We start from the raw sequence: 19,148 nt of genomic DNA, 5'->3' as shown, positions 1-19,148 counted from the left end.
CACATTACTTTACAAAACAGTTCATGTGTAAACAGCTGCTAAGACAGAGGAGAGTTTCTCTGCTGTAAACTCTGCATAACCTGTCTCAGTTGCCTTTATAATGTTTACTGTTACTGTTTTTGTGTTATTAAAAACCTTCTCAAAGCATATTGTGTTGCTCTGCTGTCTTACGATTAAAATCTCCCTTCTTTGAGGTGCATGTGTGAACGAAGTTATCCTAAAATTATCTAGATCATCTGGAAAATGTAGAGTCAAAGGGGCTGGTGGTGCCTCTCTTTGGGATAAAAACACAAAGTTACAGGATATATCATGCGTCCTAGGAGATAAGAGTCTGCACATCTGTTTGTTTTAAACATGTTTTGCTTGTGTTATATGAAACCCTGCAGCAAACCCATGGAGTTTTGAGCGTGTTCTATATTTCAGGATAATTCAATATCAGAGAGCTGAGACAGCAGAAACTGAATCCATCTGTGAGAGCGCCAAATGTCCTTTTGAATACCAGAGTCGGCGTGTGTGTGTGTGTGTTTGATTTGTTGGTTTCCATAAAGAAAATGCTCAGAGGGTGTTTGGCTGTCCAGAAAGGTCCAAGATTTAAAAGAGCCAAATAATTCTGAGAAGGAGCGAAAATGAAATCCCTCTTGTAGTCGGAATCCCATGGAATAACATTGTGACACATTTTTCTCCACACACACACACACACTGTGAAGTCAATAAAAAAATCCGACTGCCATGCTGGATAAAAGCACAGGATGAGGCAAAGGGATTTCTCTGCTTCCACCTCTTCTCCCTCTGTTCAGTTCCTTCCAACACATCCAGCCGCTGGCTTAAGTAGCATTAGAGGTATTTGGTTAGGACGTCACCTTTGACCCCAAGAACAAAAACAGTAGCGGCTCCACAGATCCCCTGTGAGGGACAATGGGAAGGAGGCTGGACTTAATAACAGGAAACACAATGGCGTTTAGGGAGATTACCTCAGCATGTTCGACAGATCAGTTACACACTCCTCGCAGAGAGGCCAAGTGTTGTTTTGAGTTACTTTTGAACGTCAGCTGCTGCACAGTTTCCCCACAGGAATAAATAATGTTTCACCTCACGTGCAATCTCTTTCCTATCCGCCAACTTCTTAAAAGAAGCCATCAACAGACAGAGCTGACAGATTTGACATTTGACAGCAAAGTGAGTCCCTCACGCTTCATTTACGACTCATTTGATCCCACTTCAAAGCTTAGCGAGAGGAGGGGAGACGGGAGGGAAAGAAAGGTAAGACAGGCAGAGGCGGGCGAGGTTGTAAACAGGATGGAACAGCCTTCCGTTTTATTCTAAATTTGATATGTACAGGAAAAGTGGCTGTGTACATTTCTCAATATATCATGTAAAAGTTTTCTGGAAAAAAACAAAAACAATTGCACATCAGCTTCCATTTCTTACACTTTAAAACACAGCATGGTACAGCATGGTTGAAGGCAATATCAAACGGGATACAAATACACTGATAACCGCTTGTAAGTGTTGGCTCTTGTAAATAACGCTTTTTAGAAAAAGTTCAGGAAGGAGTACCCCTAAAAATGACACATTTTAATCACATGACAATAAAAACGCTTAAAAACACACACTGTAGTTTGTGTGCTGTAGTGTCACCAACAAACAAATAACACCGTGTCTCTTTATGTGTAAAATATTACGATATTATTTCAGGCACTTGTTGATATGAGACCCCGTAACTAAAGTAGCTGAACAGCAAAGTCCGTAAAGTTTACAGCACAGGTCAAATACATCCTTCTAAATGTGCTCATCTGCATGTTGAGTTGCACTAGTGTTCACAGCAGGAAGCGCTAGCCGCTACAGCTTCACACTCTTCACAAAAACAATCCAAGTGGAGAGATTTTTTTACCCTTACATGCACAGTTTGCATCTTATTTGGTAACATTTCCATCAGCTTCCTTTGCAGTGATTTACTGCAAGGAGCCAATGTGATTTTTTTCTACGTCAGAGTTCATACATTATTCAAAAAGGTTGCTTTCGTTAGCTTAAAACAGAGCAGTGTTGTGAACTTTCCCCAGGTTTTAAAAAAAGGGTTCATACACTGAGGGGAAAAAGCAGTTTCTTCACCCTCTCACGTTTTCCGTATATCATTTATCACCCCCACTAAGCCTGTCTCTTCCCCAGCAAGGGTCTTCATTAACCAACAGGAGATAATGTATGTCATGCAGCTTCACTCTGCATACGAGTGTGTAGGAGTGAAGGGCAATTACGAACCGCCTGTTTGTTTTCCACAGCTTAATGATGGCCAGGTTTTATTTTTCTGTATTTCCCTTTTGATTTTAAAGTCACCCCAGCTGGGTCTCGTTTGTTCGTTTGCAGGCAGAGACGTGAACATTAGTGAAGTCAAAGATGGGTAGGTTCAGACGAGGAGGATCGGTTGCCACCTACTGCAGCAATTAGAGCTGTGGGCTGGTTTGCTGTGGTGGTGATTTTTAAGCATGTGTCATCAACACCCCAGGTCTTTTTTACGACCTACGAGTACAGCTGCTGCTCTAACTGATTAGCTTCCTCTTCTTTAAATGAGAAAAAAAAGGCTGTTAGCATCTGCAAGGTATGAGTGGGATAAAAAAAAATACCCACAGGTCCATGTGGAACATGCTGCTGGGTTAGCATAATCAAAAAGCAACTGGTGCAGAGTTGGTTCAACCTAAAACTACAAAATGATTTGTTTACCTGAAGTAGTGTCCAAAAAAAGCAGAAAGTTTTATTTCTCTCGTTCAGGTCTGGGAAGTTTTCCTCATTTTAAAAGTTGGTTGAAATAACTATCAACAAATGTCAACAAGCAACAAGTTTCAGTGATGCAGAGCCAATCAGCAACCAAGCCCTCATAGGGAATAGCGACAGGACTTGTGTCCCAATCAGGGTAAGCATCCTTGAAGGGTTTCAGGCTTAACTAGAATGAGATGGTCTCTTCCTCAAAGGATTCCCAAGCTAGCAACATGTAGCTAACTAGCTGACTTCCTTAGCATGATGTCACTTAATCTCCTCTATTATCATCTGTAAGATTATTTTAAATTATTAGACCTGTTTTTGGTTAACATTTGTTGATGCTGGAGTTGAAAACAAACCTTAATATTTATCACTGTAATATTTAGCCAAAGAGGAGTGAAACACAGAAAATGTTTAGCCGTGGAGGATGCAGCCGTCCTTTGTAGCCTTAGACTGGTTGCTGTCTGTAGCTAACTTGAAGTATCTCCCTCACCTCTTGTGAAGTATTCACCTAAGAAGTCTGGTTTTAAGATATTTCAAAATGAGTTTTTGGGCAGGTAGCAAGCAAGCTAACCCAGAGAGCTATTGAACTAGCATTGTTCCAACTAGCTATTCCGCCTTTTGAGCTTCTTTTAGCTGAGAGGGTGTCACACAATCCTATCCTGTGATGTGATTGACCACTTTAAGTTGATTTAAAGCTCCTGTCAGGAGACTTTAGACGCTTATGAAACGGTTTGAAATGATTAATGATGCTGCAAATGATCCAGAAAAAGCAAAATAAATCATTTACTTAAAGACAAACTGCTTCTATATACTCATTTCCTGTTTCTTAAACCGCTGAGAGAGGGAGGTGTCCCCCTGAAAAGACTTTTACATTTTCTACATCGGAGTATCAGATGTTTCATGGTAGGCTTTGCTGTTAAAAGATGGTATGATAGATTTTGCAAAAAGATTAAGGTACAGGTTTGTCCACAGGTGGCGCCAAAGTGAACAAATACAGAAAAGAGTTAAAACATCTAAAAAAACGAAGAAAGTAGAAGTGGTTTGGACGCATAAAAGAGACCAAAAAGTGGTGGTAGATCAACATAAAACTGGCTGTTCCACAGAACAATCCACCCTCTCGTGTTTTCATTAGTGAGCAGCGGTCCTTTGTACTCTTGGGTGAAGGAGCTTCCTGGTAAAAAGCCCTGAAGACACACTTTGATGAAGCCAGCAGTAGCCAATCACAGCACAGTGGGGTAGAGTTGAACTCACTCAGGAAAAAAAAAAAAAAAATCACTTTCTGCTCTGCCTGCTTTGGATGGACTCTGGCTGCACAGATTTACTCTGCAGCTCTGCAGGGTGACCAGAGCTGAATGTTTTCTGCAACACACCAGGAGATGTTTTAACAATCTTTTTTTTTTAGGGAAAAAGCAGTTCATTACTTTTTTGCACATTTCACAGAAAAGTGTCAGGTAATTTTGTTAAAAGGAAGAAAAATAATGAAAAAAAATACAGAGCAATTAGAGAAAATTGAAAGCAATTAACTCCTCGGGACAATTTTGCCTTTTGTTAAAAAATGGGACAAAAGCGCCGGCTAATCTCACACTGAGAAGCTCATTGTCTGTCTCTACCCATCTCTGTTCTGTCTTCTTTTTTTCGCTGTTATTCCCCTTTTTATGTCAGAAGCCGGGCCCTCTGTCGGTGCCTCTGGTGGCAGCTTTCTCTGGCTCTGGCAGGCAGCAGGTGGCTTGTGATGAAAAATTCAGTGCAGAGCCTCACTCGGGAGACGAGGAGGAAGGGAGGGTGGTGGTGGGTTGTGGGAGGAAGAGGAAGGGAGAGGGGAGGGGTGACATGAGAGGAAGGTGGGAGATGAGTGTGAAGGAGAGGAGGATGAAGGTTGGGGGTGTTGAGGTAGAAGACAGAAAGGTAATGAACAGAGAGAATGACAAGAGAGAGGATGGAAGCTGGAGCTCCAGACAGACAAGCAGGCGGGCCAGGGAATCAAGCCCAGAGCGGTGCAGGGGGGCCAGGCAAAGGATCAGAGCTGTCTACCCTCTCTGCCTGGGTCTCCTCCATGGAGATAACACACGATATGAATCATTTATGAGGGGGGCTTTTTTATTAATAACACACACACTATGCCCTGCTTCTTTCATACACTTTGCCGTGTTTCCTCTGCTCCCTGGGGACTCCTCCAGTGAGAAAGCACCGTAGCTGAGCAGAAAACACTGGATGTAGTGAAAACAGGATGCAGGGAAACGCCGGCAGCGTTGGTACGGAGGTTGAATGTTAACGTCGAGTTGTGACCGATGGGAAGAGTCATCCGTGGGACACTTTGTAAAGCCACGACACACATACTTAATCGTGAAACATGTACCTTGTCACTCTCCTACACACAAACCCACACAGAAACTAACACCTCCTCCGTGGGCTTTAAAGAGCACCCACTCACTTGCCTGTCTGCCCATTTTGATTGTCAGCACGTGACGGTGCCAAAGCTCGATGATTCAGAGTCCTGGATGACTGTGAACAAACAGTGTTCGTGGATGCAGAGAAGGCACTGAGCGTCTCATGTCTGTGGGAGGGACTGATTACTCGTATAGGTCATCGGCACAGCGAGGGATGAAAATAAACACCCACATACTGAGTACACTTCACAACTGTTTACCTCTAACATCATGTCTAAGCTAAATGACCTCTAGTTTGTCCCTTTGCCATGATTTGTAGCGTCCACTCCTGATGTTTGTGTAAAGTTCTCTGTCCAGCTTTCATCCACCAGTCCGACGATACTCCTCAGGAATAGAAGAGTCTTCCTTTCTCAGACCCCAATCTGTTCAGCCTTGCTAACTGTGAAGGTGAAGGCGGTACGTCATGGCGGTAAGGACCCTTTGGAGAAGCAGGGTCCTTCAGGTGCCCTGTGGAGTACCCTTCATAGCTGCTGTTTCCGCTGTTCTCTTGCATTAACTTCCCTTTGGCTTCCTGCTCACGGCGTCTCTGCTCCTGCCTCAGCAGCTCCTGGGCCTCCAGGAGGACTCGGGCGTTGACACCTCCGCCACCCGGGTAGCCGTTCCTGGAGCCCTGGTAGCTGGAGTACCTGGGGTTGTCCTTTGCTGTCTGGAAAACTTCCCCAGGTGGGTACGCTTTGTCCCAGGAGTCCTGGGAGATGGAGCTGGGGTTTTTCCTGGCTTGCCTGGTGAGAAAAGAGGAAACAGGAGAGGGGAATGTGAGTTGTGGTTTCACTTTTGGCTCTTTTCCTTAAAGGAATACTTGCACCATTTTCCCACAGGGTTTTTTTTTCCAGTGTTAGTTTGCAGGTTTTCATCACACAATAAATAATTATGAGAGGATTGCTCAAGATAGTGAAGGTGAAAAAGGAAAGGATGTATTTATTCTTTCTTTTGGGACAGAATTTTTTCTGTTTTTGATGATGAAACCAAAAGTGTGATTCTGGACTCCTGTGTCAAGAGCAAATTTGTGTTGGCATTACATTCTAGGGAACTGATGGTGTTGTTAACTCAGGATGTTCTGAAGCTATTTGCTTTTAATTGTATGCCCAGAAATTTTAAGTCAAACCGACCAACTACTCCAAGAGTAAGAAAACACTCAAGAAACAGTAAAAAAGTTAAGGACAATTAATCAAGAACAGCTCTCCTGTATCTAACAAGATCAAATTGGTTCACTTAGGTTGGCTTCAGTTAGCAGAGCTAGCACCATTAGCCCTGATCTGTTATTCATTTCTCTGGTGGAGTTTTCATATGACAGTTTAACCTGACACAGCCTATTTACAATTTTATCACTATTTTTCAAAATTGTAAGTTGAAAAACAAAGCCATGCTGTGAGATGCCATCTGCCGTCTGTGCTTGTTTACATCTGGGTAGTAGAGCATTAGGGCAGTCAATATCAAGTTTAGCTACGAACAGCTGAGAAGCAACATACAACAACCATGCCATACCTAAAAATAATAAATGATATGTTTTTGATGACATGACTCACAACTTGTTGCTTGTACTGTAACTGATCACTTAGGGTAAAGTTTTTTAATCTCTTTTTTTTGTTTTAACAACTGCCTGTGTAATTTTTTTTCCTGTTCTTAAGCCCCATTTCCACAAAGTAGTCCAGTTCAGATCAGTACAGTATGGTACCGGTTGGCCTGGTTAAGCTTGGTCCTGTTTGCATTTCCACAGCCAACCATGCCCGCTCGTGGATGGCGGTGTGTAAACCAGATGTCGATAGCCGCATTAGTAATATAATAGCGTGATGCCATAGCAGCGCAACACAGTGTACCCCACTGATAAATCCAACGAAGAAGAAAAATGCAACACAGTAAACAAAGAGCAACGATTGAAGACATCCAGCAATAAGCAGTTTGTCTTCTATGTGATTGCCATATGGCTCTTTGTTACAATCAAGCTTCGTTTCAGAGAAGATTGTGTGCCGCCAGGAGAAATGCAGCCACTGTCACACAGTAAGTGACGACTCTTTCGACCAATCAACAGTCTGCAGTGTTGGAGCTCCACCTTCTGAGATTGAATCAGTTTAGTCTGGCACCCCTGTGGAAGGGTGCCAAAAAGTGGGACGGCTTGTCTCAGTTATTTGGGGGGGGGATCTGTCCCAGGATTAGTCAGTGGAAACGCCATAAAAGAGACGAACCGAACTGGACAGCTTGGTGGAAACAGGGCTTTAGCCTGCAGGCACTGAACAGTGGGTAGAACAGTCTTTTGGAGCTACTGCAACTGATCAGAGTAAGTTCACTCAAACTGCTTGGATCCAATAAAACATATTAGAAAGTAACAACTGGTAAAGTGACCGACCTCTTTTGAATTATTTTCTTTAAAAGCAGTGTGAGGACTATCTGTTTGGACTTGATAGCAGGAACAACTTTTGGCAAGAATCTGTAATGTTTTTCTGGAACAAAGACTCCATTTCCCATGAGCACCATCACCCACCATCTCAAAGATTTGACTCTTGCCAAGTCGTGTGTTTGTTTTGGAAGCAAATGAATGAAAAGCAGATCTTATTTTAACACTACTTTTCTGCAAAGTGATGAAGAAAAGTTTTTTTTTTTTTTTGTAGTTGGAGCTGTTGTTTGAGTCTACCACTTTTGATTGTCATGTTTCAGCTCATTCCAGAAGGTCAGCAGACTATCTCGTGCTTCTGAGACATAACATGACATTTGATGCTACTTAATCCTGGTTATGCCTTACCAGTGCTCAACTACCAACTCCAATCTCACTATAACATCACCACAAAACAAATCTAAGACATCTTTTTCTTCATCAGTGTTTTATCAAATATTTCCCTAAATTTTCCCATTGGTTCCTTCAATGATGTTATTTGTCTATAAGATACATCTCATCCTCTTTGTCTAATACTGTGACCTGGTCTGGTGGAGGAGTATAGGCAGCAACACTACCGTTTCTTTTCCAGTGCCATTATCTCATGGGAGGGGCTCAAAGTGTTTGGCTGCCTTACAGAAAAATCATATTATTCCTTCAGTTGTATGGTCGCCAAGATATCACGTTCAATGAAAATGAGGCACCATTACAGCCTCACAAACTCCCTCTGGGCAGGTAGCAGGCTGTGGTAACATCGTACAGAGATACCTAACCATGTCAAAGCCCCCATTCTGCCCATTAGGCCCATTTCAAGACAGACAGAAACAACCATTGGATCTGACAGACAGTAACAGCAGACCTTTCCAGGGTGGAAAAATGAGGCGACCATCTTGTCTGCGATGGATTTGCTCAGGCTGATATCTGACACCTGACACATGTGTCTTAAAGGCACAGTTAGTCGTCTTGCTGCTGGTGGGTGCTGCCTCGCCCCTTCGCAAGAAAGGTGTCAGGGAGGGGGGAAAAAATCCAGATGTGTGACATTAGCTCTCGTTTCTGCTTGGCTAGCCTCATTGTGACAGGCTTGTGTGTGTTTTTTCTGCCCGTACGATATGCATGAGTGTCACAAACCCTGCAGCTCCACCTATTTATCTCAAGGGCAAGGAAACACCAGAGGAAAGGGAGAGGAACAAGACACAAAACATCAATGGGTCTTTGACTGGGAGCCATGCATAATTAGCAGGTTTATCAGCCAGCTGTGAAGAAATCACATTATTCTTGTGTTTGGATTTGAGTAGGAAGTGAAGAAAAAAATCCTTAATGAGAACAGAAAAGACTTTTGTTTTTATTCAAGAGAGACTGAATGCAATGGGGAATGGATACGCTTCTCGATCGGTGAGATATGGAGAATATAGCCCAGGTTTATTCTTGCACATGGTTGAGTGATTCCAATTTTCAGAGACGGGCGTCCCTGGAATCAGATTTCATTTCACATGTTGACAAAGAGGCCAAAGCCGGTCTGCCTCCCTGCTGAGAAATGCAAAGCAGATCGCTTCCCTCTGTCTGATGCCGTGCCAAGAGAGGGCTTGTACATGTGTGGTAAATACAGAAAGATGTTCTGTATGCTGTGCATGCACACTGTGAAGCATGACAGATGATAAAACAGAGGAGGGGAAAGGTGACGGAGGGAGATTGAGGGGAAAAAGGGAGACTTTGAGAGAGGTGTAGAGACATGGACACATGTGTAGCTGTTGCAGCAAGTCTTTGGTCTCCAATAATGGCGTTAAATTGGCTCTGAGATCAATGCCGTCGTGTATGATAAATATGACGTCCTTTCATCCGGCGTCACTGCTTCAATGGCAGCGGTTTATTTTCACTCACAACTTCTTGTTACAAAAAACGTCTCACCCAGAGGAGAGCTGACCTTTTTCCCAAAATGAAAGCTGTTATTTTTAAGAAAACTACCACCATTAATCACATTTTCTTTCCAAATCTACTCACGCTCTCACAAAGAGTTTCACCATTCGTGACCTATATGAGCCCATATGATTCCCATCAAGGCCGTACTTTCTCCATCTCAGCCTCGATGGAATCCTCTAAGTCAAACAATAGTCGCTGCTCTGGAGATCCTACAGCGGGGTTTATCCAAACAGAGGCTCCTTAATGGAATTAGTGGAGGAAAAATAAAGGGACGAGGCCACAGGATGTTGCTCCTGACCGCTGGAGCGAGACAGTGAATCATTAATCTTTCAGTAAAGCTGCCTGCAATATTTATCAAGGAAGGGATTTACGTCGATAACAGTGGATTAGAGTATGACGGTGGAGTAATAGAAGATAATGTATTTAATGTTGTATGTGTATGGTAAGTGCAAGCTGATGGTGAGCACAAAGTCTGACCTTGCAGGGTGTTTGAGAGTTTGGGTAATTGCAGACTGCTTAGACAGACAATAATAACTTTTAATTTCCTTGTAGTCAGGTCCATGCTAGATAAGTTACCATTACACTACTGCTTTCCACTTTGTAGTAACAATATCATCTTTAACCCAAGAGTTTTAAGGCATATAGTTTTATCAGTTGAGTCCCTCTGAATCAAGTTATTTTTTCCATTTTGTACTTTGTTTAGAAGGAATCAACAACGCCAGATGCACACGCAACTTGGGTGCAGACGCACTGCGGAGTATAATGGTTTGTCAACTGACGTGGAAGAGTTAACCACGAAAAAACGCATCTTTAAACTAAATATAAGCACTTTTCACTTTTACGAATGGTAAACAGCTCCCAGGTTTGTGAATTAGTGGTCAGTGGATACAAGAGATCAGCAAGTGGACAGAAATTAGGTGGAAAGATGTTTTTAGCTAAGGAATCCGGCGTGTACCCAGAGAGGGATTTCAACACAACTGTCACTCGATGCTCATGACTGCATTATCGGTGGACACTTAACAGACTGTGACAGACCAGGACGTAAACATGTGTCAATAAATCAGAAATCCTCTCAGACTAAAGAAAGCGCACAGACTGCTGAGTCTGAGATCGGGTTCATAACAAAAGAACCAGAAAACTACGTCCAGAGTTAATTATTTACCCGCAGATTTCGCTAGCGTTTCAGTGTAAAGTGTGACCCTGTTAACCGGTGACTCTCGGCCGTTAATCACTAACGCCCCGTTTACACGACGCCGAAAACGGTCGATTCCGCAAACGTTTAGACGAGACCACGTTGCGTTTTCAGTGAAAACGCAAACTTTTGAAAACGCTCCCCAGAGTGGAAAGAGCTGAATCCGCTCCTCCATCCAGCTTCGTGTAAACACAGAGCGGAGCGTCTCAGGGTGAAACGCTGACGTCACCGCATGCGCACTCACAGTTTCAGGTGAAGGCTCCGCGCTCAGCCACATTTCCAGTTGAGCCAGTAGTTGGCGGTAATGCGCGTTATGGTTGGATTGCCGACCGTCTCACACAACAAAACGGCAGAAAAAGAAAGAACAGAGGAGGAGACTTCTCCTCCTGGAGTCTTATGAACGCGGATCGTTTTCACGCCGTCCTCATGTAAACGCAGGTGGCTTTTGAAAACGCAAAGGAAGAATCGTTGCAGGAGTCTCCGTGTAAATGGGGCCTCATACTGTGGGCTGAGAGTCACCAGTTAGCATGGTCGCTATTAACGCCGAAACACCAGTTGCTCTTTGACAGTCAAACTTGATAGTAGTTGCCTCTGTTGTATAGTATCATTTCTAAAAACTGACCACAGAACAACCGTGCATTTTGATGCTGATAACAGGTTGAATTTAGTGCTTAAAAATTGCTTACTTGTCTGAATGAATAGAGCTAAACGCTACTTCTGCGGTCAAGATGCGTGTGCATCTTCATGATGACATAGACTGATAATCCCTCTATTGAAATAATAATAATAATAATAATTACAATACTAATAAAGTTATAAAGTTATAAAGATAATAATATAGTCACAACAAATATTATTATTTGTTATTAGCACATAGCTAGTTTTCCACTAGCTATGTGCCCACTGGCAACTTTTGTCACTCACAGAAATAAGCCCATGAACAAAAACTATTTATCCCAGCTACAATTTTTGGGTGGAGGGTTACTCTAGAGACTTGAACGTTAAATAACCGTAAATATGTTTTGGGGGAAAAATCATACTAAATTTAAGAAAATTGGCTGTTTCCAGAACGATTTGCATCCACCATGTCTTCCAGAAGGAGCAGATTATGTCGTGTGACAGGAACCACTTGGAAACTATTTTTCAATAACCAAAATGTTTGTTTAAGTTATCTACTAGCATATAAGTAGCATATAAGTTGAAAAAGTTGTATTAGTAACACTGAGATTTTTCTTTTGTAAGTAGAAAATGACAGTGATACACTTTGGCAGCAATTGTAGCCGCTGGGGCAAAACCGGTTAAAGCAACTTTGTACAGTCAAGAAATACCAGACGATTGCTGTAAAAGCCCAAAGTGAGTCCAGATCTCATCATTTTCAATTTAGTTCTGATTTATAAAAAACAGTCTAGTGTTTCCACACACACCCACACACACACCATCTTTAGCACACACAGTAGCCCTTCCTGGAACAACAGGCCGTCATATCATGCAGATCAAAGGGAATCACATTAAGGGAGAGGAAGGCAATCATGTCAGATCTGTGTGAGAGGGTAACGTGATCTTTCCATTCTGAGGCTGAGAGTGTGTGTATCAATGTGTGTGAGTTAGTGTGTGTAGTTGTGTGGTCTGACTCTCACCCTCTATGACCTTTTTTTGCATGGATGCTATATATAAGCTTATATATACACGCAGGCTGTGCTAACATTACTGTGTCAAGGCTATCACTGGGAATCTGATACCAACAGACAGGCTTACACAAGAGTACACACACACACACTAACACACACATACGCACAAACACATTACAGTACATTACAGCACATTAGATTGAATTACAGATCTAAAACAGACACAGAAACAGTCACAACCTCTTGGACACATTTCATATCAGAGAGACTGCAGCAACACCAGAGGATGCTCTCAGCGTGTAAACACACATACACACACACACACACACACACACACACACACACACACACACACACACACACACTCTGAGCACATATTGATTGTGAGACGGCACAAACAAACATCAAACACGACATCATATCAAGCCTGTCCCCCTGCCTCATTCTCTCACACTCACGCACACACACAGACACAGACACACACACACACTTGGTGGGTCACTCTTACCGTGGCAGGGAGCTGTACTGCCGCTGTGCCTGGGCGAATGAGTCTCTCTCCTCCTGTCTCTGTCTTTGCATCTGAACCTCGACCGACACCGAGTGGCGGCCCGGCTGGCTGTACCCGCCCGGTCCGTTGCTGCTGTTGTTTGACTGGAAACAGTGAGAGGGCAGCTTGGTTAGCTCTGATCTCCAAAATGTCATCATGATAAGATGTTTTCCACTTATTTTTTGTTTTATTGAGAAACAAATTCTAAATACTGTCCAGTTAAATAGGCAGTAATGTTCACTAAAACTGTAATGAGAAAATTTGGGGGGGATTTAAGAACAGAAGACATAAAAGATCTAAGTGGGTCATTTTTTGAGCCTGCTTTCCAAATGACTAGGGACACATTAGTCAAACTGTCACAGTGTCTTGGTGTGAAAGAAAGACAATGTAAATCCATTTACTGAGGGCTTGAAGGTCAATCTAAGACTGTGAGTAGTTTTCACTAGAACTAATTTTCCAAAAGTGTCTTAAGGGCTGTTTGTAAATGTTTGAGAAGTCCTCTGAGTTAAAGGGATTTTAACAGGTTCGAGTTACCCTGAGTAAGATGTCCGTAAGAAACAAATGCTAAATGAGAAGTCTGTAATGTACAGTGGTGTATTGCACTCACTTAAAAAAAAACAGCAAAAAAAAAACAAAACTCTTGTTTTTATGACATAACTATCTCATGAAAATAAGATGTCTCTTGACGATTAGCTTCATGACTCATTGCTGCATGTTTTTGTCGCTAATCATAGGTGTTGGGTCAGTACAGGTGAGGTAGGTTTTTTTTATGTTTTTTAGTTAACAGTTATATGTTTCAGGTTTCTTCATCAAGATGACAATTAGTGATGACAAGGTAGCTTCTCATAAAAACAGGGAAATCAAAAATAAATATTTTCTTTTTTCCCAATAGTTTCTCAAAAAAGAGTAAAATCAAAAAAGTATTTTCTAGTTTTACAAAATAGTTATGTCATAAAAACAGAAAAATGACAAATAAATAAATTTCTGTTTTTATAAGATAGTATTGCATAAAAACTGAAAAATTAAAAATATATATACTACCTTGTTCAAACAGGAAATCATAAATATTTTCTGTTTTTAAGAGATAGTATCTTATAAAAACAGGAAAATCAAAAATTACTATTTTCTGTTTTTAAAAATAGTTTCTCATAAACAGGAAAATCAAAAATAAATATTTTCTGGTTTTACAAAAGTTTCTCATAAAAACAGGAAAATCAAAAACTAAAAATCTGCTTTTACAAGAAAGTTATGTCATAAAAACAGGGAAATGAATACATAAATTTCTGTTTTTACAAGATATGTTATAAAAAAACAGAAAAATGAAAAATAAATATGCTTTCTTATACTTTCTTGTAAAAACATGAAATCATAAATAATTTCTGGTTTTACAAGATAGTATCTCAAAAAAGCAGGAAATTATTAATAAATTTAAAAATCCTATTTTGGGGGGATAGTAATGTCATAACACAGGAAGACTTTTTTTTTTTTTTTTAATTATTGGGTGAATGCAATATGCGACCATAGTAATGTTCTGTTTCTACATGGTCTGAATAAGAAAAAGTTTTCTTTTTTTCTGTCAAAAATGAAACATTACAAACAGTCACGCTCTGCACCCCCTGCAGGTGTGGAGCAGTCTTGAATCTGCGGTGTTTTTCTTCACATGTGTTTTCTGTGATGTTTGTTTCCAGATTCACATCACTAATTAATTTACAGCATGCAGCCACCTTGTTTTCTGTAGACTGATTTTTCTGATTTCCTGATATTTTTCAGTTCCAGCATATTTCGTTGGATTCGTCTTGGACTTTGCACGTATTGACAGATGTGTGTTGATTTTAGGTTTGCAGCACTTTCCTCCTAACGAAGATCATTTGGATCACAACAACATGGCTTCTTTGTCATTTATTGAAAAGAAACTGCTTCACTGAGGCTTTTAATCGGAGAGAAAGAGCAAGTAGTGCTGGATAGTAAAGGTTATTTTTGTTTCTGTCAGTGAGCTTCTTTTTTTTCCTGCGGTGAAATGACTTTAGTGGAGTTAAATAAATACTGCTGACCTTTCTGCTTTCAGTCAAACATTGGCTATTCAAGATGAAGCTAACAGATGACTGATGCAAACAATCAGTGAGAGTAGGTAACCTTAGCAGATTTCACCATTATGTGTAGTGTGTGCTACAGTTTTATCCCTAACAGTGATCATTTTCTTAGTGCATTTTGTATACTTGAAATAAAGAATCATTTTGGTTGGTAAGGCCTCATTTAATGCTGATACATCTTATAAATTGTTTTTTTTTTCTCCCTGCAGAGGAAAACTACAGAGAGATGGGCCTGGGGGCTCTGATGCATCGAGTGTGTCTCTTTTGTCAGTTTTAATCAAGACTCTAAATCATAATCAGGAAATATTCATCTGGCAAAAGCAGGCATTAAGGCTCAATTTGAACACCTTTGTTTGAATTCAAAGCACAATAATCAGCACCACTGAAGTCAGGGTTTCCACACAGTAGCTCTACAAAAAATTGCAGCAGTCCCTGACACATGATACCTCACAAAATCTCCCACCCTCCCCCCTTCACCCCCCCAAAGTCCAAACCACAGTCACTTACCAGCAGCCAGTCGGGCAGACACACCCTGAGCTCGTCTCTTCTCAGGTCAAAATGAAGGTGAGACACAGACAGACACGAGGGTGGGGGTGTGTGAGGGAGGGGCCATGCTGGAGACTCAGAACAGGGGTGCAGTGATGAGGCGAGCAGGATGTTAGTGGGTGTTAATGAAGGAGACAACACTCAGTCTGTGGATGATGCGACAGTCTGAGACAAACAACTGCTGTTACTTCATGACAGTCAACATTTGCATGGTCTACATGTCTTTAAGGTATTATTTGATATGCATTATTTTAATCTGGAATGTATATCTAAATGCATTTACAGTAAAAATTGGCACTCATTACCATTTAAACAACCACTTCAAAAATATTTATTCCTCTTATCAACAGTCACACAGATGAAAAGCCTGCTAACATGGCCTCCACCTGTATTAACACTGTTTTCTTGAAATGCCGGGATGCTGTAGTTTCATAAAATTGATTGTTCTTATGAGGTTAAAGGCAAAACCTCCTCATAAAGTACTTTCTTAAAGATGCACATTAAGAGACACTCAGTTTAACTCAGAGAAAAAGACACAAAACTTTGGTAGCTTTGGAGAAAAAGTCAACATTCTGCCCACTTTCTTTGCAGTTTATTGGTACGTGCAGTTTCCTAGTTCAGTTGATCACTAGTTTCAATCAGGTATGAAGCTTCTTGGATGAAACCATGTTTTTTTTTTTTTTTTTTTTTTTTACAATTGAGTGATAACTTAGGGCTACACTGAGGTTTTAGTCAGACATTGTTGCAGGCCATGTTTCAAGTAAGTAGTGAGGATGGAGAAATTTGTTGCCAAGGTGGATGTCTAATACATCTTTATTGTAAGTTATATGTATGTTATGTAAATGAGTGGTGAAGGCTGTGCTCATGAGTTTACATACCCAAGCATAATTTGTCCCCTTCAGAACCAATCATTTTCCTCATCTTAATCAAATCTTTGGATGTATTTTATGTCCTCTTCCTGATTTATAAAGCTCAACTATGTTTTCCAGCAGGTTCCTGGACAGTTTTTTTGCTTTCCCTCTGACTCTGAATAAAGCACGCAGAGCTCTCTTCAGAATTAACTATTTATACATGGACGCTAATTACAATCAAACAAGTCACAGGTGTGGTTATCATCTTTTACAGCGCTTTAAAAGTGTGTATTAATCTATGTAAATATTATCAGGCCAAACATTCAAGAGTATGTGAACTTTGATTATGGCCATTTGGGTGATTTTAGTTATCATTACAATTTAAAGGTATAGTCTGCAGGGTTTCCTTTAAAATCTCTTACAGGAATAATCCTGCTCAATCATCACTTCTGGGCCTCTATATCTGTGTGTCAGTGTCTGTGTCAGCCTCAAACCCTTTCCTCAGCCTGTATGTTGATGTTTTGGTTGTATTGGGATGTTTCTGGGTGGAGAGCATACATGGTTACTTCAGCCAATCACTGAGCACCCAGTGCGCAAGTGACTTTGCGTGTTGATTAGCAAGTGGAAGAAGCTATCCTTAGCGGCTACAATAGTGGACGTAGCATGATGAAAGAAAAACACAAACCAGAGTGAAACATAATGCCAATCAGATAAAGTTTTTTTCCAAAATGAAGGTGAAGCTTGGCTCAACTTTCACTTGCATCCAGGCACTTGGAGAGCAGTTTGGGATGAAGAGCGACCTAAGTTGGCTTTCTACGGAGCAGATATGTGTCAAATACCTGTGATTAGCTTATGCTAACATGACAATTCAGGTGCACGAATGCTGTGTTTTCAGAATCTGAGAGAAAAGAATGAGATCATTGGAGGCATTCTTATTTCAAGTTTTGGTCCCTGGGAAAATATCTAACATGAGTTATCTCTTAATGTTAACTCCTTTTCGGTAACTTAAGATGCTAGTCAGGCTTAGAGCAATGACCAGAGGATGGAGATCAGTGGTACATACACCTGCAGTGTAAAGTGTATATTTTCACTGTTGAGATCTAAATCTGGGTCAGCAACGCGTGCCCCATCACTCAAACAGCAGACACTATTATTCCTCTCTGCACCACCTTTGAGTTCCAGCCCACACTTGTACCACAACTCCTTCCGCTCCTCTGATGTTCATTAGCGGTGTGGGTGCAATAACTGCGTACCAAGCAGTCGTAACACAAAGCCAATGTAATTACTTTTATGGCAGTGCAATGTGTTGGGAGCCTGGCGGGAGCACTGCGGACATCAGTTGGTGGGAAGACCATAAAACGATTAAGAGCGCTAAAGAGACACTCCCCTTTAAAAGCGAATGAAGCCGGGGGCAATCATCTCCGGAAATGATTGGCACTGTCTCGCTGCTCGAGTCGGCAGTAAGAAGAAGTTGGCAGACAACTGAGAGGGAAGTAGAGAGAACTAACATGACCCTTATTCTGAAGCTGCATGGAGAATCGCCCATGGGTAAATTACAGTCCCAATATCTTTCACGGGAGGAGGAAAACCCCTTCAGAGGTTTGGGCATATTAAATATTCTCTGGGATGCTAGCTCACATGGTGATTGTCAAAGAGAGAGGGGGAATACCCTAAAGAAATCAAGATAATAGAGGTATTAAAATGTTGCAGTAAAATACAAGAGGCAATATTATGCCTTTTTTAAACCTCCAGCATCAGGAAAACGAACTCCTCTTCTCCCATAGTGGTATAAATGAGTGCAATAAAGCTGGCGCGCTGCTGCCGGGAGAGCAGGCATCAGTCATCCTGATGGAATTAGACCGTGCTACCCACAATCCCTTCCTGCTCCCCAAACTATCGTGAAAAAGAAGGAGAGGAGGTCTCCCGCCACACAGAAGATAAATTCATGGAAGTCACACGGCTAAATAGCCAAAGGTTGAGAAAACAGCTTGTGTAGAAAACGGATAATTGGGCCAATCAGGCACACAGGTTAGAAAATATGGGCTAGGTAGAGCAGTAGTTCAGTGGACGTGTCAATTAATGGAGTCGGCATTTGGTCTAGGGTCCAAAACATGGCTGAAAGGTGCACTTAGCTTCATTAGTGTTAGCATGTAGCTGCTACATCTATGTGTCTGATTGAGATAGGAAGAATTGTGTCTATTAAAAGAAAAAAAATGAAAAGAAACCCAATCACAAGGAGTCACTGATTTCTCAACTGGGGTTGGACATAAAAGATAAAGCAGCTTTGTTTCTTCTTACTTATTTTTGGAAATGGAATCAGAAAAAAAATTGCAGATTTTCTTGAGAAATGGCTCCAAATTGTTGATTCCCCCTACATGGTAACGAATGATCCATCTGACTATTCAGAGAAGCACTCCCATTGCTTATGAACTTCTATGTAGTCCACGTTGGGTCTGTTTCATCTATGTAACATGCTCCTGTTTCATATAATTGTTTTTGCTCCTCATAAATAAGGAGTGTCTCGTGTGCAGAGCTCTCCTGGCAGAGACTGGAAGTGGGGCAGCTGTAGGTGAATTAAGAAAAAGGACACTGGCTCCTTGAGCTCTGCAGCCCATCACTCAGATGAAGCAACAAACTGTAATATATGCATGGAGGAGGTAATTGAATTTCAAAGACACATTCTCCTGTTTTCCATATGGCCCACCACTATAGCCAGGGTATGATTTTAATACCAGGCAATTACTAAAGCAGGCCTCGGTGTGAGCTGCAGCCTGAGAGGAAGGAGGGTGATGAAAATGACCATTGGGG

General features: G+C 41.4%; 1 protein-coding gene across 1 annotated transcript in view; it reads right to left on the bottom strand.

The window, feature by feature from the left end:
* Window positions 1–1,290: 1,290 nt before the first annotated feature.
* The window catches only part of LOC141803906 (partitioning defective 3 homolog), a 340,481-nt gene continuing 322,623 nt past the window's right edge, over window positions 1,291–19,148 (bottom strand). Inside the window, exons 24-25 of the mRNA XM_074687978.1 lie at window positions 12,815–12,957; window positions 1,291–5,923 (exon numbers count right to left, since the gene is read on the bottom strand). Coding sequence (XP_074544079.1) covers window positions 5,527–5,923; window positions 12,815–12,957 — 540 coding nt within the window. The 3' untranslated portion in view covers window positions 1,291–5,526. The remainder of the gene's footprint in view (window positions 5,924–12,814; window positions 12,958–19,148) is intronic.

This window comes from Halichoeres trimaculatus, unplaced genomic scaffold (assembly GCF_033239565.1).
Source record: "Halichoeres trimaculatus isolate MK-OKI-2021-1 unplaced genomic scaffold, fHalTri1.1 fHalTri1_scaffold_15, whole genome shotgun sequence".
Lineage (NCBI taxonomy): Eukaryota > Metazoa > Chordata > Actinopteri > Labriformes > Labridae > Halichoeres > Halichoeres trimaculatus.
This window is presented reverse-complemented; position numbering and strand designations above follow the sequence as displayed.